The sequence below is a fragment of the Saccoglossus kowalevskii genome, chromosome 11, assembly GCF_978046115.1.
Source record: "Saccoglossus kowalevskii chromosome 11, keSacKowa6.1, whole genome shotgun sequence".
Lineage (NCBI taxonomy): Eukaryota > Metazoa > Hemichordata > Enteropneusta > Harrimaniidae > Saccoglossus > Saccoglossus kowalevskii.
Window position 1 is genome coordinate 36,394,636 of NC_140651.1, and position 24,374 is coordinate 36,419,009.

At 36.0% G+C, this 24,374-nt stretch overlaps 1 protein-coding gene across 1 annotated transcript in view; it reads left to right on the forward strand.

Annotated features, from left to right (window-relative positions):
* Positions 1–24,374, forward strand: part of LOC102809437 (proto-oncogene tyrosine-protein kinase ROS-like) — a 107,468-nt gene that overhangs the window by 63,702 nt on the left and 19,392 nt on the right. Inside the window, exons 26-35 of the mRNA XM_085505360.1 lie at positions 2,833–3,065; positions 3,503–3,679; positions 3,953–4,145; positions 4,948–5,074; positions 6,859–7,037; positions 10,446–10,544; positions 10,668–10,800; positions 10,910–11,063; positions 17,336–17,400; positions 23,744–23,971. Coding sequence (XP_085361486.1) covers positions 2,833–3,065; positions 3,503–3,679; positions 3,953–4,145; positions 4,948–5,074; positions 6,859–7,037; positions 10,446–10,544; positions 10,668–10,800; positions 10,910–11,063; positions 17,336–17,400; positions 23,744–23,971 — 1,588 coding nt within the window. The remainder of the gene's footprint in view (positions 1–2,832; positions 3,066–3,502; positions 3,680–3,952; positions 4,146–4,947; positions 5,075–6,858; positions 7,038–10,445; positions 10,545–10,667; positions 10,801–10,909; positions 11,064–17,335; positions 17,401–23,743; positions 23,972–24,374) is intronic.

Here is a 24,374-nt window from a genome sequence, read left to right on the forward strand (position 1 = left end):
TTATCTGGGAACATTGCTTACAGATTCTGTCTTCTAAAGGTATTTTGGGTTGGGTATGTCTACCCTTCTCAATTTCTAATACATGACTGCTTATTCTGAAACAAGTCATTATGATTTCATGTTTCAGATTGTATAAGAGCAAATATGAATCAAAAGTGTATGAGTCTTTAAACTTTATATACATTCTCAGTTTTCTATTATCATTTGTTGCACTCAACTTCCAGAACTCTACATACCTTTGTCGGATGTTTTTTCGTATGTTTTTTATTTCACTGTGTGATAATTTTTGAGGTGTGACCGACAATGACAAGTTTGTAGTATTTTCGGAGACCATATTTTTTACTGATGTAAACCAATTTAAATTTTGTTGTTTTTGTTCTTCAAAGGCTTGTTTTGTAATATTACTGTCTGGTAATAAGGCACTAATATGATACCAGTATTTAATAAGATTTTCCTGAATATCTACGAGTAATGGAAATTTACCAAGTTCAGCTCTGCATGCTGCATTTAAGGAGAATTTACTCACACCTAGTATTTTTTTGCAGAATTTCAAATGTAACTGTTCAATTGGTGTTTTGTCCCATCTGTTATTGTCTAGTATGTCATGTCCCCAAGTTGTTGATCCATATAACAAAATTGGTTTAATACATATCTGAAAAAGGTGCATAAATGTTCTACAGTCAGTCTCTCTTGGCATTGCTTTCAACAGTGCATACATTGCTCTAGTAGCTTTGTCTGCTAAACATTAATTATTATTGACATCACATTCAAACACTTTTTTTTTTTTTTTTTTTTAAATAAATGTTTTTGTGCCAGGCGACAGTTCCGAACATTGAATGTCACTGTTGTCTCTCCTGACTTTTTTTTGTAAGTGTTAATTGCAAGTGCTAGTGCTGACACATAGTGCATTTTGCCACAGAAGTCATTTCCTGTTTGGGACTACATGACAGGGCCGTGTGGCCATCTCTCTGTCAAATGGCAATTTGAATGCGCTATCCTGGCATCAACCAGGCTCGGTCGAACACAAGCACCTGCGGACCTTAACAAAGGTTCCCCCAAAGTCGCATTCGTCAGTAAATGAATCTCGGCCAGTGGAATTGGCCTTCCCATTGAGTCTGTGGGACACTCACCCAGGGTAGGTGATGTTCAGCCTAAGGTAGGATTTGAACTCGGGTCTACCGATCATGAGTCTGATGCGACAACCACTATGCTACCACTTTTCTTTGTTTACATTGGACACAGAAGCACTATAGTGTACAATGGAAATAGAATCCTTTCACTCAGACATAAAACACTTTTCTTTGTTTACATTGGACACAGAAGCACTATAGTGTACAATTGAAATAGAATCCTTTCACTCAGACATAAAACACTTTGCTTTGTTTACATTGGACACAGAAGCACTATAGTGTACAATGGAAATAGAATCCTTTCACTCAGACATAAAACACTTTTCTTTGTTTACATTGGACACAGAAGCACTATAGTGTACAATGGAAATAGAATCCTTTCACTCAGACATAAAACACTTTTCTTTGTTTACATTGGACACAGAAGCACTATAGTGTACAATGGAAATAGAATCCTTTCACTCAGACATAAAACACTTTGCTTTGTTTACATTGGACACAGAAGCACTATAGTGTACAATGGAAATAGAATCCTTTCACTCAGACATAAAACACTTTTCTTTGTTTACATTGGACACAGAAGCACTATAGTGTACAATTGAAATAGAATCCTTTCACTCAGACATAAAACACTTTGCTTTGTTTACATTGGACACAGAAGCACTATAGTGTACAATGGAAATAGAATCCTTTCACTCAGACATAAAACACTTTTCTTTGTTTACATTGGACACAGAAGCACTATAGTGTACAATGGAAATAGAATCCTTTCACTCAGACATAAAACACTTTGCTTTGTTTACATTGGACACAGAAGCACTATAGTGTACAATTGAAATAGAATCCTTTCACTCAGACATAAAACACTTTTCTTTGTTTACATTGGACACAGAAGCACTATAGTGTACAATGGAAATAGAATCCTTTCACTCAGACATAAAACACTTTTCTTTGTTTACATTGGACACAGAAGCACTATAGTGTACAATTGAAATAGAATCCTTTCACTCAGACATAAAACACTTTGCTTTGTTTACATTGGACACAGAAGCACTATAGTGTACAATGGAAATAGAATCCTTTCACTCAGACATAAAACACTTTTCTTTGTTTACATTGGACACAGAAGCACTATAGTGTACAATGGAAATAGAATCCTTTCACTCAGACATAAAACACTTTTCTTTGTTTACATTGGACACAGAAGCACTATAGTGTACAATGGAAATAGAATCCTTTCACTCAGACATAAAACACTTTTCTTTGTTTACATTGGACACAGAAGCACTATAGTGTACAATGGAAATAGAATCCTTTCACTCAGACATATAACACTTTTCTTTGTTTACATTGGACACAGAAGCACTATAGTGTACAATGGAAATAGAATCCTTTCACTCAGACATAAAACACTTTTCTTTGTTTACATTGGACACAGAAGCACTATAGTGTACAATGGAAATAGAATCCTTTCACTCAGACATAAAACACTTTTCTTTGTTTACATTGGACACAGAAGCACTATAGTGTACAATGGAAATAGAATCCTTTTACTCAGACATATAACACTTTGCTTTGTTTACAATGGACTTTTTCATTGTCATTTCACACTATAATCTCTCATTAAATTTATTACTACAAGCAGAAAAAATTACATACTTTATAATCATGTGGTTAATACTGGCACTTTATATTTGTAAAGTTCCATCGATGCCTCTTGATGTCAGAGCTGAAATGAGAACTGCAATTGCTGCAAATATCACCTGGTTAGCACCGATGGAACCAAGGGGACCATTAGATGAGATTCAATATGAATTGTTGTACAGTACAGATGGTAGTAGTTGGTCTATCATTACAAGTAATATTGGCCACACTGTGGAGAGATATTACATATATCTCTATAATCTACAACCTGCTATGCCTTATACATTCAAGGTATGTTACAAAAGATAATAACAACTTGTCAATTGTTTGAATCATTGTCAGTCTTTTGTTTTGTGTTCTTGGACTTTGATTTAAAGGGTGGCGGTTGTCATGCCACGCGTGAGATATATGGGTCTCATAAACAATGATTGCGACTTTAACCGTTGCGCAGATCAACGTGTACAAACTGAGATTTTACCAAGCTTTAGTTAGGTATTTATTAGGTGATTGGAAGGTATCACTGGCTAGGTCAAACCTCATACTTGTATTCTATTAGAAGAGTGCATTTGAATGTAGGAAAATCAATGTTTATCAACACAAATGTCAAACATGCACAATGCAATAACTACAACCTTTAATGACTATAAATGCCTGATTCAGTAGGACACTTTGACAAACTAGGTTGTCATAATACCACCTTTATAGGATCACTGTATTGTTGTATATAGGTACGAGCCTACCCTGCTTTACATGATGAATATACTGAGAGTCTTCATGTAGAAAACACTACATTTCAAGTGCCAGGTCCGGTTACCTTACTGTCAAAAACTGATACAACATTGAATATATCATGGACATCACCAACAGATGGAAGTGTTAATTTACATGTATTTAAATATCAGAAGGTGAGTATGGTATCATTACATTGTATAGGACTATAACTTATTTAGAAACCTTGTAAAGTTATGTAACAGTAGTATATATGTATTAGACTTAGTTGAACACTGTTAAGATCTTATCTAGTAATCACTACTTAATGCTGATTGGCCTCATTCATTTAGAAACATTTTAGTTTCCGCTCGGACGCAGTCTGAAAACGGGGTCTTATGTTTTGACTACAGTGATTCCTAAGCTTTCTGATATATCAGTTAATATCTATTATATCTATTGTTTGACAGCCTGGTGAAGTATTATGGCAAACACAAATTCTTCCAGGTGGCATAACAGAGAGCAATGTGACATACTATGAGCTAATTGGTAGTGATAAACCATTACAACCAAAAACACTTTACAGAGTACAAGTTGCTATTATTTATCATTCCCATGAAGATTTTGAATGGCCTGAACACTTCAGATCTTTTGAAACCCTTGGTGAGTTATATTTACTATTCCTATGAATATACACTAATAAACATGAACACTTTCAATGCTATTGTTAGTTTAATGGTGAGAACACCGCCAATCTACTGTGTAACCAAGGCTTCAGAGATGATCATAAAATAATGAACAGCCATTTTGGATTTATAAACTCTGATGGTATTATATTGAAATAACCAGCACCATTTTGGATCCATATCTATTGATTATAAAATAATGAAATAACCAGTGCAGTGCCATTTTGGATCCATATCTATTGATTATAAAATAATGAAATAACCAGTGTCATTTCGGATTCATATCTATTGCTATAAAATAATGAAATAATCAGTGCCATTTTGGATCCATATCTATTGATTATAAAATAATGAAATAACCAGTGCCATTTTGGATCCATATCTATTGATTATAAAATAATGAAATAACCAGTGCCATTTTGGATCCATATCTATTGATTATAAAATAATGAAATAACCAGTGCCATTTTGGATCCATATCTATTGATTATAAAATAATGAAAATAACCAGTGCCATTTTGGATCCATATCTATTGCTTATAAAATAATGAAATAATCAGTGCCATTTTGGATCCATATCTATAGATTATAAAATAATGAAATAACCAGTGCCATTTTGGATCCATATCTATTGAATACAAAATAATGAAATAACCAGTGCCATTTTGGATCCATATCTATTGATTATAAAATAATGAAATAACCAGTGGCATTTTGGATCCATATCTATTGATTATAAAATAATGAAATGTCAAGTGTCATTTTGGATTTGTTTTCAGCTGGACTTCCTGATATTCCTGAAATTCCTTATTTTAAAGAATATGCTAATGGTATATGGCAAGTAGAATGGATGGAACCAGAAAACAATGGCGCTGAGATACTGAACTATGACTTACAGTATTTAAGGTATTACAAATTCAAAGCACCAAAAAATGAGATTCTAAACTAATGCTTGTTTTGGTAGCTTGCTGGATATGATAATGAAGGGAAAGATATATGAAAAGAAAAATGTCTGTCTCTTTTTGTGGTTACAATAACAATTCTTATAATTGTTCATTTTTTACTCTTAAATATCATTAATCAGCGTGAATTTAATTCCTGCCCAAGTTTAATTTTCGTATGATTCACTTGTTTCTTAGTTCCTGTTCACACAGATAAAAACAAGTTTAGTGTGTGCATACGTGTGCATCTGTCCAGAACTGTTTCTCAGACATACCTTAACTGATTCTCTTTGAAACTTACACCGACTTAACACCTATTGGCTTGAACATGGCCAACTGATGATTAGAAAACTTGGCATGCAAGCACAATGACACATATGGTCTGAATATAGCTTCAGTGGATAAATGGATAATACCATTACGAATCTCAGTGGAAACTGTAGAGGGGGGTCAGGGCTACATTTTGATGGGAATTATAGTGGTTCAGGTATACCCAGGTCCTGGTAATATACAAAGACCTTAATTAACAAAGAAGTCAAGTTGTTATTAAAGGTACATCAAGGTTTATGAATGCAGTTTCTTGAGCATGTATACATGTATGAGACATAGTTTGGTTGCACTTGTGTACTCTGAGATTTTGGACATGGGTCAGTGGAAGTTTTCAGTTATCAGTACAATACTAGATTAAGGGATATCACTTTATGGTGAGTTGTACCCACATAGTACATACTAATTCAACTGTTTGCAGATGTTCCATGTATTATTTTAACATGAGTATTTTATAATTAAATGATGGGGACTGTGACATTCATGTTTTTTTTTGGCTCCGCTGTCGACTTTGTCGAGCGGAGCTTATCATATGAGTGATTGTCTGTCCGTCATCGTCCGTATCAATGTTTTACTTTTTCGACTTCTTCTTGAAAACTACAAGTCTGAATGCTTTGATACTTGGCATATATGTACCTTGGGTAGACCTCTCTTAGATTTGTTCATTTCATGATGATATCTTCAATTCTGATTGCTTTGATATTACATATATAAGTACAACATGTGGACCTCTCTCAGATTTGTTCATTTCATGATGATATCGTCAATTCTGATTGCTTTGATATTACATATATAGGTACTACATGTGGACCTCTCTCAGATTTGTTCATTTTGTAATGATATCTTTAAGTCTCTAATTTTGGTGAATATTTTTGTCATTTTTGGTAAAAAGTGATATTTTCCAATATTTTTGAAAACCGCAAGTCTGATTGCTTTGATACTATACATATTGTTCATTTTCTAATGATATCTTCTGTTCTTTAATTTGCAATGTGCATTGCTAACAGCAGAGCTATCTCAGTCGAGAGGCTGCTTGTCTAATGATATCTTAAGTCTTTTAATTGAAATGTGCATTGGTAACAGCAGAGCTATCTCAGCCGACAGGCTACTTGTTTAGTTCTGCTGCCCCCTTTTGTTGAGCTGAGCTAGTCATATTATTATCGATTGTCTGGCATCCAGAATTTACATTAAATTTTTGCATTTTTGACATTTTCCAGAAAAGCACATCTCTGATTGGTTTGACACTTTGTAAATATGTATGTTGGATAGAATTTTCTCAGATATGCCCATCTTGTGAAAATATCTAACCTGAATTCCCATTCATTATTTAATAGACTAAGTTCATTTCTCAGTGGGCAAGATTGTAACAGTTTAACTATATTTGAGTTAGTAACACTAATTGTTAATTGTTTTATGATCTAGAATGTCACAAGAGTACAATATAACTTCTAATTGGACCACGGCCTACAATGAAACTGATGCATTCTGGGTAATATCTGACCTTGAAGCTAGTTCATCTTATAAATTCCGTGTGTGTGCCATCAATGAAATTGGACAAAGTGATTTCAGTGGACTCAGTGAGTTATTCAATGTCACAAAAGGTAGGTCATAAGTGAGATTTTGTCAACCAACTGATTTACGTCACAAGAGGGACTAGACTGGTGATTTATGTCACAGGAGATATGTCATAGACTAGACTGGTGATTTATGTCACAGGAGATATATCATAGATTAGACTGGTGATTTATGTCACAGGAGATATTTCATAGATTAGACTGTTGATTTATGTCACAGGAGATATGTCATAGACTAGACTGGTGATTTATGTCACAGGAGATATGTCATAGATTAGACTGGTGATTTATGTCACAGGAGATATATCATAGATTAGACTGGTGATTTATGTCACAGGAGATATGTCATAGACTAGACTGGTGATTTATGTCACAGGAGATATGTCATAGACTAGACTGGTGATTTATGTCACAGGAGATATGTCATAGACTAGACTGGTGATTTATGTCACAGGAGATATGTCATAGACTGGTGATTTATGTCACAGGAGGTATGTCATAGACTGACTGGTGATTTATGTCACAGGAGATATGTCATAGATTAGACTGTTGATTTATGTCACAGGAGATATTTCATAGATTAGACTGTTGATTTATGTCACAGGAGATATTTCATGGATTAGACTGTTGATTTATGTCACAGGAGATATTTCATAGACTAGACTGTTGATTTATGTCACAGGAGATATGTCATAGACTAGACTGGTGATTTATGTCACAGGAGATATGTCATAGACTAGACTGTTGATTTATGTCACAGGAGATATGTCATAGACTAGACTGGTGATTTATGTCACAGGAGATATTTCATAGATTAGACTGTTGATTTATGTCACAGGAGATATGTCATAGACTAGACTGGTGATTTATGTCACAGGAGATATATCATAGATTAGACTGTTGATTTATGTCACAGGAGATATGTTATAGACTAGACTGGTGATTTATGTCACAGGAGATATTTCATAGATTAGACTGTTGATTTATGTCACAGGAGATATGTCATAGACTAGACTGGTGATTTATGTCACAGGAGATATGTTATAGACTAGACTGGTGATTTATGTCACAGGAGATATATCATAGATTAGACTGTTGATTTATGTCACAGGAGATATGTCATAGACTAGACTGGTGATTTATGTCACAGGAGATATTTCATAGATTAGACTGTTGATTTATGTCACAGGAGATATGTCATAGATTAGACTGGTGATTTATGTCACAAGAGGGACTAGACTGGTGATTTATGTCACAGGAGATATGTCATAGATTAGACTGGTGATTTATGTCACAGGAGATATGTCATAGATTAGACTGGTGATTTATGTCACAAGAGGGACTAGACTGGTGATTTATGTCACAGGAGATATATCATAGATTAGACTGGTGATTTATGTCACAAGAGGGACTAGACTGGTGATTTATGTCACAGGAGATATGTCATAGATTAGACTGGTGATTTATGTCACAGGAGATATGTCATAGATTAGACTGGTGATTTATGTCACAGGAGATATGTCATAGACTAGACTGGTGATTTATGTCACAGGAGATATGTCATAGACTAGACTGGTGATTTATGTCACAGGAGATATGTCATAGACTAGACTGGTGATTTATGTCACAGGAGATATGTCATAGACTAGACTGGTGATTTATGTCACAGGATATATTTCATAGATTAGACTGTTGATTTATGTCACAGGAGATATGTCATAGACTAGACTGGTGATTTATGTCACAGGAGATATATCATAGATTAGACTGTTGATTTATGTCACAGGAGATATGTCATAGACTAGACTGGTGATTTATGTCACAGGAGATATTTCATAGATTAGACTGTTGATTTATGTCACAGAAGATATGTTATAGACTAGACTGGTGATTTATGTCACAGGAGATATTTCATAGATTAGACTGGTGATTTATGTCACAGGAGATATGTCATAGACTAGACTGGTGATTTATGTCACAGGAGATATGTCATAGACTAGACTGGTGATTTATGTCACAGGAGATATGTCATAGATTAGACTGGTGATTTATGTCACAGGAGATATATCATAGATTAGACTGGTGATTTATGTCACAGGAGATATGTCATAGACTAGACTGGTGATTTATGTCACAGGAGATATTTCATAGATTAGACTGTTGATTTATGTCACAGGAGATATGTCATAGACTAGACTGGTGATTTATGTCACAGGAGATATATCATAGATTAGACTGTTGATTTATGTCACAGGAGATATGTCATAGACTAGACTGGTGATTTATGTCACAGGAGATATTTCATAGATTAGACTGTTGATTTATGTCACAGGAGATATGTTATAGACTAGACTGGTGATTTATGTCACAGGAGATATTTCATAGATTAGACTGTTGATTTATGTCACAGGAGATATGTCATAGACTAGACTGGTGATTTATGTCACAGGAGATATATCATAGATTAGACTGTTGATTTATGTCACAGGAGATATGTCATAGACTAGACTGGTGATTTATGTCACAGGAGATATATCATAGATTAGACTGTTGATTTATGTCACAAGAGATATGTCATAGACTAGACTGGTGATTTATGTCACAGGAGATATGTTATAGACTAGACTGGTGATTTATGTCACAGGAGATATTTCATAGATTAGACTGTTGATTTATGTCACAGGAGATATGTCATAGACTAGACTGGTGATTTATGTCAGGAGATATGTCATAGACTAGACTGTTGATTTATGTGTCACAGTATATGACATGATGATGTGTGACTTGATACAGTATATGTCATGATGATGTGTGACTTGATACAGTATATGTCATGATGATGTGTGACTTGATACAGTATATGTCATGATGATGTGTGACTTCATACAGTATATGTCATGATGATGTGTGACTTGATACAATATATGTCATGATGTGTGACTTGATACAGTATATGTCATGACGATGTGTGACTTGATACAGTATATGTCATGATGATGTGTGACTTGATACAGTATATGTCATGATGATGTGTGACTTGATACAATATATGTCATGATGTGTGACTTGATACAGTATATGTCATGATGATGTGTGACTTGATACAGTATATGTCATGATGATGAGTGACTTGATACAGTATATGTCATGTGTGACTTGATACAGTATATGTCATGATGATGTGTGACTTGATACAGTATATGTCATGATGATGTGTGACTTGATACAATATATGTCATGATGTGTGACTTGATACAGTATATGTCATGATGATGTGTGACTTGATACAGTATATGTCATGATGATGAGTGACTTGATACAGTATATGTCATGATGATGTGTGACTTGATACAATATATGTCATGATGTGTGACTTGATACAGTATATGTAATAATTATGCATTAATTATCTATTGTGCATATTCTTAATTTCAGAGATGCCTACTAAAGGTGATTCATATGAATTGATTATAATTATAGCTGCTGCTGTTGTGGCATTGGTTATTATTGTTATCATCTTATTAATATGTCTTGGTAAGTAATAATAGCTATCCATAATTTGACATTCTTGATTTAAATTCATAACAAAATATTGACTGAAAATTGCACCTCGTCAGTTGCCTGATTCTTTGTACTTATGTTGTCATAAAATTGTAGCTGTAAAGAAAAGAAAAGAAAAACAGACTCAGCTTGATGGTGAAGTAGTTATACACTTTGATCCTGATCAAGAATTAGCTACACTGAGAGCTTATCCTAATAATACAATACGACAGAGTAATTGGAATTATGGGTGAGTATTTTATATTTAGGCAAATATGTTAAAAATTAATTTATGATAAAAACTGTTTTTTGATATGATCAATTTAATATCAAGCTTTTTTCGCTTTTTATTTTTCTAGAAATCTTGACTTAAATGTAGAGTTGCCACTTTTTCCAAGAGAGAGACTAAAGCTTGTTACTTTTCTTGGAAGTGGTGCATTTGGTGAAGTATTTGAAGGCTTGGCATTGGATATTATGGGTGACAACTCAGGTGAAACAAAAGTTGCCGTAAAGGTAAATATAACCTTGCAGGTATAATTTAAACACTCAATACAAATAAATGTCTTGATATTGGTCATCAGTAAAAAAAAATGTACTGCGAAGAACAAAATGGGAGTCTTGTGCGGTGAGTGTGTGTGTGTGTGTGTGGGTGTGTGTGTGTGTGTGTGTCTGTGTGTCTGTCTGTTCCACTGATATCTCAAGAAGCATACATCAGTTTTTGATGAAACTTGGTGCATAGATGCTCTGGGCTAATGCGCAGATTTGATTAGATTTTGGTAAAATGTCATGCATATTAATTACCTAATTTGCATTTAATTAAATTTAAATTTAATTTTTAGCTGTTTCATGACTGTTCCATTGTTATCTAAAGAACCACTTATTGGATTTTGATGAAACTTGGTACATGGATGCTCTGAACTAATGCTTGATTTTGATTAGTTTTTGGTAAAAATTACCTAATTTGCATAATGATTCGTCAATTTTCGATTTTTCCACTGATATCTCAAGTACTAATCATCACATTTCAATGAAACTTGGTATATAGATACTCAAGGACTATGCAGAGATTGATTGTTTTGGGATAAATATTTGTGCATATTAATTACCTAATTTGCATAATTAATTAATTTTCAGCTTTTGATGTTTCAAGTAGTAAGCATTTCATTTCAATGAAACTTGGTACATAGATACAGTACAGTTCTCGCGGAAGCTTTGGCTTCACTTCAGCTTCACCTTCGCTTCAGCATCGCTTCAATGTCGCGACATTAAAAAGTTAGGCGGTTATCGCTTCGCTTCATTGTGGCCTCATTATGGCGACAATGTGGCATCAGCATCGCTTTATCAAACAAAGTAGTACAGAACTCATTTCGCCCAACCTCTCGCCCGCTTCCGCTTTTCAATCGCTCGCTTTTGCAACCGCTTGTTGAATTTGCGCTTTATTTTCGACTGTGCAAAAATTCAGACTACTAACAATTTTCTGGTTTTCATAGATCACGGTTACTAGTTTAGTAACCGTGCATAGATGTTGAACAACCGTCAAAAGTTCAAATACTTTTTGTTTTAACTATCTATAATTATATGCACGCAATTTGACCCTTTGACCTAGATTTGGCTGGGATTGACTATTTTATTTTAAACAATATTCTGACGTGACGCACTACTACAAAATGTATTTCAACAGAAGTACGACATGGTTGTTCGGGTTCTTTTCCTGACTGTGTTGAGTTTACGATTTGTATAATTATTGTTATTTCCCCCAAGGAGAACACAAGCTGAAGGACCATGAAGCTAAATAGAAGTCCCACGCATGGACTGAGTGAAAGAAAATATTTCTAAGGCTAAAATAAAACCTTATATCTCTTTGTGTATTTGTCAATTTTGCATATATTTGTTGTGACAGTATGTTCGTAAATATCTGGAAAATTCTCGTCTTTCGTTAATAATTTCATTTGTTTGAAATGTCTACCGACCGTGTCCCAATAATTTGTTTGGAATATCGATCCCCGTTGGTTTCTCCAAACGGTCCCGACGCCCATTATTCAACACAATCAGCATTTATTAGTCCCCGTTTGGACGAAGTCCGAAAACGGGGACTTATAATTCAGTCTCCGTGTGTCCGTGCGTCCGAGCGTCTGTGCGTCCATCCGGAGTCATATCTCAAAATCCCTTGGACCAATTCCGTTTATTATTTGCATGTGCCTTTGCATATGCACATGCAGTGGTTTAGCGATTCGATTCAAAATGGCAGACTGGCAGCCATCTTGTTTTTTGAAATGTTGTATTTTGGACATGCTTTGTCAGTTTTCATTCAAACTTGGTACATAGATTATACATGTTAGGATACATGTCCATGACGATTTATTTCACAATTGGATCAAAGATGGCCGACTGGCAGCCATCTTGTTTTTTGAAAATGTCATATTTTGGACATGCTTTGTCAGTTTTCATTCAAACTTAGTACATAGATCATACATGTTAGGATACATGTCCTGACCGTCCGTGAGTTCCTGAGTCTGTCCGTCCATCTGTGTGTCCGTCCGTCCATGCGTCAGTCTGTCCAGAGTCGTATTTCAGAATCCTGTTGACCGATTCCCTTCATTCTTTGCATGTGCCTAGCACCTTATGAGGGACATATGCACATGCAGTGGTTTAGCGATTTGATTCAAAATGGCCGACTGGCAGCCATCTTGTTTTTTGAAAATTTTGTATTTTGGACATGCTTTGTCAGTTGTCATTCAAACTTGGTACATAGATTATACATGTCAGGATACATGTCCATGACGATTTATTTCGCAATTGGATCAAAGATGGTCGACTGGCAGGCATCTTGTTTTGTTTTTTTATGCGGTATCTTGGACGTGCTCTGTCAGTTTTCATTCAAATTTGGCACATACGTATACTTTATACATGTTAGTATGCATGTCCATAACAATTTGTTTCAAAATCTTGTCAAAGCTGGCCGATTGACAGCCATCTGACTTTTTGGCCTTACTACTATATTTCCACAATTTATGTACCATTTTCATTCGTATTTGGCACATACATCATACATATCAGTGTGTTTCATAATCAGATCAAAGATGGTCGAATAACGGCTTTTTTTTATTTCTGGCCATATTACTACTACACGGAACACGTGTTTCGATGTAAATAAACAATCTGTTGTATACGCTACTTGGAACTCAAGTTTCAAGAACACACTCGCGACAACCCCTCCGCTTTAATATGACGAGCACAAAGAGAACTTTCAAACATTTAACGGAGACTGTGTCATTTTCAATGACTTATTTATTGTAATTCATGGGGATCATGCCCCGTAATTTGCGGGCTGTAAAATCAAATAATTGAACATGTACTATTTATTATATATATTTTTTTACCTCGTGAAACTACAACACAGAGTTGACGCGGTGAAACAGTTGCCTTGAAATCGATGGAACTTCAATTATCCATTTCTCGCCTTGAAATAAAATTAAAAAAATGCGAAGAGCATCGGAGGATATATTATTACCCAGTCTTACCAATCGCTAGCTTTATTTTATTCAAATCCATAAAATTCACGACTTTTTCGTCATTTGTTGGCAACTTTCGCGCTAAAAATGGTTGAAAATGTGGGTGTGGTTCTCTCTCAAAGTCCCGTTGATAATACGGACAAATATGGTTCTATGACCCAGGTCGTGCTCCGATCAGGTGACTTTCAGCAAATCAATGATGTTGTAATAAAGCATATTTTACGCTAATTGAAGGGTTGTCGTACTGTCCAATCTCCGGCGTTGATTCACTGTGCTGTGACAGGCTTCACAATCATTCACTGAAAAACATCAGTATATTTTGACTAACGTCTGGGATTTGACCTCAGTTCAAAAAAAGAAAAAAGAAAAACTGGGCTGAGATACAAATCAGTTTTGCAAGTTGGGAAATAAAGTAAACCAGATTGGGGTCGATGATATTCAGTATCGAAGGACATCCGTGTGTATAATGAGTTTCAAATTGTTCATCGACTGGTCACCAAATATTTACGGCTACAACTAAATGAACACTTTTTTTCTGAAGCCCCAATAAATTATTTCTGCACGTCAAGTGCTATTCGATTTTTTACCAGGCCTGTGGCTCGTTTTTATTCGAAAATATTTTTTGGTGAGAATACTTTTAAAGTACGTATAGATCGAGCTCAGGTCACTTATCATGACTTAATTTTGAAAATTGGATGTAAAATTTTACCAGACCGACGCCACCACAACCATCCAATCATAGTTGGAAATGTACGCACTTGTTTTGGAACTTTGTATCAAGATGGCAGGCGACAACGCCAGGCGGCGTTCGCGTGTTTTGCATGTATTAGTAGTCCGGGCATGGGATCGGACTCGGCTAAAACTAAACAAAACACAGAAAAATACCACCAAAATGAGGAATCTGAATCTGTTCTCTTACCAGCAAATAAAATGAACGAAAATAAGGTAATTTTATAACAAGAACAGTTTCATTTCGTATAGCAAATTGTGTTGTTTTCGAACGACGATTGCATCATGTGATTTAAATTAATCACGTTTTTCCTTGCAGTCAATATGACACTCGTCACCTTGCAGATTGCAATGTACTTCACATAGTTTTTGGTACCCAATACTCGCAACATTAAATAATTAAACAAGATATCTTTTTAAAATGTCATTTTACTCTTGGTCATATTATTTTATTCCCCTTACTGCTTTGAATTTCAAATCGATTACATATCGAACTTCTGTACATGTGTTTTTTCTCTACTGCCTTTCCATGTGAAAATAATGAGGTCATACTCATGTCACAATACTTTGAAGCTGATGCCATGTTGATGCCATGAGACTGCGAGGCTGAGGCCACGATGATGCCACAAAATAAGAGAGGCGAACACAGCTTCAATTTTCAATGACGCGAAGCTGATGCCACAATGATGCGATGCTGAGGCGACAATGAAGCCATGCGTATGCGACAATGATGCCACAAAAGCCAAAGCTTCCGCGAGAACTGTACTGTACTCAAGGACTATGCAGAGATTGATTGTTTTGGGATAAATATTTGTGCATATTAATTACCTAATTTGCATAATTAGATCCTTTAGGACTATCCAGAGACCTGATTAGTTTTAGGGTAAATAATTGTGTATATTAATTACCTAATTTGCATAATTAATTAATTTTCAGCTTTCACACTGATTTCTCAATTACTAATTATCACATCTCAATAAAACTTTGTACATGGATGATGTAGGATAATAGACAGACCTGGATAATTGTGGGTTAAAATCTGTACATATTAATTAATAATTTACATAATTAACCACTTTTAAGTTATCACACTGATATCTAAAGTACTAATTATTCCATTTCAATGAAACTTAGTGCAAAGATGCTCTAGGACAATGTACAAACCTGATTAGTTTGGGATTAAAATCTGTTTATATTAATTCCCTAATTAGCATAATAATTTATAATTTTTTTCGGGTTCCAATCACATTTCAATAAAACTTGGTACATAGATGGTCTGTTACATTGTGCAGACCTCATTAGTTTTCCATTAAAATCTGTTCATATTAATTTTCTGATTTGCACTATTAGTTTTCGGCTTTTCTATCACTATCTCTGACAAGTAATTTTGAATATTTAATGTGTCTCCAATACTCTCAGCACATGGGAGTTCTTTCTAAGCTTTCTTTGATTTTTACCTTGCACATAATGAAGCTGCATGTACGTCATTGGTATTGTATTTATTGTTTGTGTTAATAGCATTTGTTGCCTTTTTTGTCTTAAAGGCCCAATTCACTTGCCCCGGGCAAGTGTGAATTGGAGGTGTGGCTATGCTAATGAGTGTTGTTAATCACTTGCATAGCCTATGACGCATCCTGTTTCAGTGGTTCAACATCACGTGACTTTGATTGACAGTAGTTAATTATTCGAGATTAGTAGCGCGTCCCTTTCCCCGGTTCATGTTTTTTACTTCTTTTCGCCAAAATCTCAGCTCGTACACAATTTATTGTCATAAATACTACACACAGTCAGTGCTGTGATATTCATAGTCACATCCATCCACTTTGGCACAACATAATCGACCTGTAAGTTTGAGAAAACATGTCTTTACCGGAGCTTAGCTGGAGCTGTTTACTACAGCGTGACAAGCAAAGAAATAATCTTCATTGTTTAGGAGCGTATTTATAGTATACCTGGGCCTTTAAACTTGACAATTTATGTATGATTTCAGTTCAGTTCAATGAGGTATTATGTTTTGGGTTTTATGTTTCTATCAGACATACCTGATTAAATTTTGTTCAATGTTGATACAAAGACATGTCATAATTGAGATGCATACATGTATGCACATTAATTTGACTATTTTAGTCAAAAATACTATCAATGTTTGAAAAAGTCATCACTCGTTTCTCAGACATGCCTTGACTAATTCTTTCAAATTTGGTATTCATATCAGTCATGATAATTTGTTTAAATTTGTATGGATGGATGGATGGATGGATGGATGGATGGATGGATGAACAATTTTTATCTAATCATCTTCAAATTTGAGACTCTTATCAATCACTAGGTACATTGTAGGGAATGTCAACCAAGTTTAAATTTGGTGAATCACAAGTACAATTTTCAAGTTATAAATGGCAGATTGAAGACATTTGTACTAAGTCTCACTTTATTCAGTGATTTGAATTGTATTTTCTCATATCTCACTTGTATAATTAATAATGTTATTTTCATCATTGATTCTTATTTCATTGATGTTTGTTTGTGTTTCAATTTTAACAGACATTAAGAAAAGGTGCTACTGATCAAGAAAAGGAAGAATTCTTAAAAGAAGCCCAATTAATGAGGTAAGATTTCCTCCAATGATGTTGCAACTTTCATCATGCTATTATTTTTAAATGGTGAAGCATTAGTGAGTCATTCGCCAAGCTGTTACAATTCTCAAACATTACGAAGCCCTTACACCAGCTGCTACTATTTTCAAATGATACACAACCATTAATGGACACATTTACCATATTGATGTAGTGACCATCCACCATACTGACACTATGACATTTACCATATTTATGTAGTGACATCCACCAAACTGACACTATGACCTTTACCATATTGACATCCACCATACTGACACTATGACCTTTACCATATTGACATCCACCATACTGATACTATGACCTTAACCATATTGCTGTAGTGACATCCACCATACTGACACTATGACCTTTACCATATTTATGTAGTGACATCCACCATACTGATACTATGACCTTTACCATATTGATGTAGTGACATCCACCATACTGACACTGTGACCTTTACCATATTGACATCCACCATACTGACACTATGGCCTTTACCATATTGACATCCACCATACTGACATTATGACCTTTACAATATTGATGTAGTGACCATCCACCATACTGACACTATGACATTTACCATATTTATGTAGTGACATCCACCAAACTGACACTATGACCTTTACCATATTGACATCCACCATACTGACACTATGACCTTTACCATATTGACATCCACCATACTGATACTATGACCTTAACCATATTGCTGTAGTGACATCCACCATACTGACACTATGACCTTTACCATATTTATGTAGTGACATCCACCATACTGATACTATGACCTTTACCATATTGATGTAGTGACATCCACCATACTGACACTGTGACCTTTACCATATTGACATCCACCATACTGACACTATGGCCTTTACCATATTGACATCCACCATACTGACATTATGACCTTTACAATATTGATGTAGTGACATCCACCATACTGACATTATGACCTTTACAATATTGATGTAGTGACATCCATCATACTGACACTATGACCTTTACAATATTGACATCCACCATACTGACACTATGACCTTTACCATATTGACATCCACCATACTGACACTATGACCTTTACCATATTGACATCCAACAACCTGACACTGACCTTTACCATATTGACATCCACCATACTGACACTGTGACCTTTACCATATTGACATCCACCATACTGACACTGTGACCTTTACCATATTGACATCCACCATACTGACACTGTGACCTTTACCATATTGACATCCACCATACTGACACTGTGACCTTTACCATATTGACATCCACCATACTGACGCTATGACTCTAACCATATTGCTGTAGCGACATCCACCATACTGACACTATGACCTTTACAATATTGATGTAGTGACATCCACCATACTGACACTATGACCTTTACCATATTGACATCCACCATACTGACACTGTGACCTTTACCATATTGACACCCACCATACTGATATTATGACCTTAACCATATTGCTGTAGTGACATCCACCATACTGACACTATGACCTTTACCATATTGACATCCACCATACTGACACTATGACCTTAACCATATTGCTGTAGTGACATCCACCATACTGACACTATGACCTTTACCATATTGACATCCACCATACTGATACTATGACCTTTTCCATATTGATGTAGTGACATCCACCATACTGACACTATGACCTTTACAATATTGATGTGACATCCACCATACTGACACTATGACCTTTACAATATTGATGTAGTGACATCCTCCATACTGACACTGACCTTTACCATATTGACATCCACCATACTGACACTATGACCTTTACCATATTGACATCCACCATACTGACATTATGACCTTTACAATATTGATGTAGTGACATCCACCATACTGACATTATGACCTTTACAATATTGATGTAGTGACATCCATCATACTGACACTATGACCTTTACAATATTGACATCCACCATACTGACACTATGACCTTTACCATATTGACATCCACCATACTGACACTGTGACCTTTACCATATTGACATCCACCATACTGACACTGACCTTTACCATATTGATATCCACCATACTGACACTATGACCTTTACCATATTGACATCCACCATACTGACACTGTGACCTTTACCATATTGACATCCACCATACTGACACTGTGACCTTTACCATATTGACATCCACCATACTGACACTGTGACCTTTACCATATTGACATCCACCATACTGACACTATGACCTTTACCATATTGACATCCACCATACTGATACTATGACCTTAACCATATTGCTGTAGTGACATCCACCATACTGACACTATGACCTTTACAATATTGATGTAGTGACATCCACCATACTGACACTATGACCTTTACCATATTGACATCCACCATACTGACACTGTGACCTTTACCATATTGACACCCACCATACTGATACTATGACCTTAACCATATTGCTGTAGTGACATCCACCATACTGACACTATGACCTTTACCATATTGACATCCACCATACTGATACTATGACCTTAACCATATTGCTGTAGTGACATCCACCATACTTACACTATGACCTTTACCATATTGACATCCACCATACTGATACTATGACCTTTTCCATATTGATGTAGTGACATCCACCATACTGACACTATGACCTTTACAATATTGATGTAGTGACATCCACCATACTGACACTATGACCTTTACAATATTGATGTAGTGACATCCACCATACTGACACTGTGACCTTTACCATATTGACATCCACCATACTGACACTATGACCTTTACCATATTGACATCCACCATACTGACACTATGACCTTTACCATATTGACATCCACCATACTGACACTATGACATTTACCACGTTGACATCCACCATACTGACACTGTGACCTTTACCATATTGACATCCACCATACTGACACTGTGACCTTTACCATATTGACATCCACCATACTGACACTATGACCTTTACCATATTGACATCCACCATACTGACACTGTGACCTTTACCATATTGACATCCATCATACTGACACTGTGACCTTTACCATATTGACATCCACCATACTGACACTATGACCTTTACCATATTGACATCCACCATACTGACACTGTGACCTTTACCATATTGACATCCATCATACTGACACTGTGACCTTTACCATATTGACATCCACCATACTGACACTATGACCTTTACCATATTGACATCCACCATACTGACATTATGACCTTTACAATATTGATGTAGTGACATCCACCATACTGACATTATGACCTTTACAATATTGATGTAGTGACATCCATCATACTGACACTATGACCTTTACAATATTGACATCCACCATACTGACACTATGACCTTTACCATATTGACATCCACCATACTGACACTGTGACCTTTACCATATTGACATCCACCATACTGACACTGTGACCTTTACCATATTGACATCCACCATACTGACACTGTGACCTTTACCATATTGACATCCACCATACTGACACTGTGACCTTTACCATATTGACATCCACCATACTGACACTATGACCTTTACCATATTGACATCCACCATACTGATACTATGACCTTAACCATATTGCAGTAGTGACATCCACCATACTGACACTATGACCTTTACAATATTGATGTAGTGACATCCACCATACTTACACTATGACCTTTACCACATTGACATCCACCATACTGATACTATGACCTTTTCCATATTGATGTAGTGACATCCACCATACTGACACTATGACCTTTACAATATTGATGTAGTGACATCCACCATACTGACACTATGACCTTTACAATATTGATGTAGTGACATCTACCATACTGACACTGTGACCTTTACCATATTGACATCCACCATACTGACACTATGACCTTTACCATATTGACATCCACCATACTGACACTATGACCTTTACCATAGTTGACATCCACCATACTGACACTGTGACCTTTACCATATTGACATCCACCATACTGACACTATGACCTTTACCATATTGACATCCACCAACCTGACACTGTGACCTTTACCATATTGACATCCACCATACTGACACTGTGACCTTTACCATATTGACATCCACCATACTGACACTGTGACCTTTACCATATTGACATCCACCATATTGACACTGTGACCTTTACCATATTGACATCCACCATACTGACACTATAACCTTTACCATATTGACATCCACCATACTGACACTATAACCTTTACCATATTGACATCCACCATGCTGACACTATGACCTTTACCATATTGACATCCACCATACTGACACTGTGACCTTTACCATATTGACATCCACCATACTGACACTATGACCTTTACCATATTGACATCCACCATACTGACACTATGATCTTTACCATATTGATGTCGTGACATCCACCATACTGACACTATGACCGTTACAATATTGACATCCACCATACTGACACTATGACCTTTACCATATTGATGTAGTAACATCCACCATACTGACACTGTGACCTTTACCATATTGATGTAGTGACATCCACCATACTGACACTATGACTTTACCATATTGACATCCACCATACTGACACTATGACCTTTACCATATTTATGTAGTGACATCCACCATACTGACACTATGACCTTTACAATATTGATGGAGTGACATCCACCATACTGCACTATGACTTTTACTATATTGATGGAGTGACATCCACCATACTGACACTATGACCTTTACCATATTTATGTAGTGACATCCACCATACTGACACTATGAGCTTTACTATATTGATGTAGTGACATCCACCGTACTGCACTATAACCTTTACAATATTGATGTAGTGACATCCACCATACTGACATTATGACCTTTACAATATTGATGTAGTGACATCCATCATACTGACACTATGACCTTTACAATATTGACATCCACCATACTGACACTATGACCTTTACAATATTGATGTAGTGACATCCACCATACTGACATTATGACCTTTACAATATTGATGTAGTGACATCCATCATACTGACACTATGACCTTTACAATATTGACATCCACCATACTGACACTATGACATTTACCATATTGACATCCACCATACTGACACTATGACCTTTACAATATTGACATCCACCATACTGACACTATGACCTTTACCATATTGACATCCACCATACTGACACTATGACATTTACCATATTGACATCCACCATACTGACACTGTGACCTTTACCATATTGACATCCACCATACTGACACTGTGACCTTTACCATATTGATATCCACCATACTGACACTATGACCTTTGCCATATTGACATCCACCATACTGACACTGTGACCTTTACCATATTGACACCCACCATACTGACACTGTGACCTTTACCATATTGACATCCACCATACTGACACTATGACCTTTACCATATTGACATCCACCATACTGACACTGTGACCTTTACCATATTGACATCCACCATGCTGACACTATGACCTTTACCATATTGATGTTGTGACATCCACCATACTGACACTATGACCGTTACAATATTGACATCCACCTTACTGACACTATGACCTTTACCATATTGATGTAGTAACATCCACCATACTGACACTGTGACCTTTACCATATTGATGTAGTGACATCACCATACTGACACTATGACTTTACCATATTGACATCCACCATACTGACACTATGACCTTTACCATATTTATGTAGTGACATCCACCATACTGACACTATGAGCTTTACTATATTGATGTAGTGACATCCACCATACTGCACTATGACCTTTACTATATTGATGGAGTGACATCCACCATACTGACACTATGACCTTTACCATATTTATGTAGTGACATCCACCATACTGACACTATGAGCTTTACTATATTGATGTAGTGACATCCACCATACTGCACTATGACCTTTACTATATTGATGGAGTGACATCCACCATACCGACACTATGACCTTTACCATATTGATGTAGTGACATCCACCATACTGACACAATGACCTTTTCAATATTGACATCCACCATACTGACACTGTGACCTTTACCATATTGACATCCACCATACTGACACTATGACCTTTACCATATTGACATCCACCATACTGACACTATGACCTTTACCATATTGATGTCGTGACATCCACCATACTGACACAATGACTTTTTCCATATTGATGTAGTGACATTCACCATACACTGACACTGATAGCATGATTACTGTGGTTAAATAATTAAATAATAATTTTGTGTCCTTGTTTTTTTCCCAGTAATTTCAATCATCCTAATATACTACATTTACTGGGTGTTTGTTTAGACAATGATCCTCAGTTTATAATCTTAGAATTGATGGGAGCTGGTGATCTACTGTCTTATCTCAGATCGTGTCGTCACACGGCTGCATCACCAGCCTCATTAGGATGCTTAGATTTGTTAGAAATAAGTGTTGATGTGTGTAGAGGATGCAAATACCTGGAAGAAATGCACTTTGTTCATAGGTAAGTTAGTGAACAAGTTTACATTGACATATAGCATGTGTGCTATATTAGTGTTACACATTGACATATAGAATGTGTGATATATTAGTTTTTCATATTGACATACAGTACTCATTTCGCCCAACCTCCCGCCCGCTTCCGGATTTCGATCGCTTTTTTTTCGCTCGCTTTGTTCAATTCGACCCCACAATTTCCACTTTTTTTTCGGCCGCGCAAATCCAGAGGTATCTGCTCGCGCAATCGGTCGTTCGCTCACTCGCCTGACAGCGCAACCGCCCACATTTACAGTTCATTACCTACTGTTTCATGTACAAGTGTATCATTTTTAGCTCCGCTGTCGACTTTGTCGAGCGGAGCTTATCATATGAGTGATTGTCCGTCGTCGTCGTCGTCCGTCGTCGTC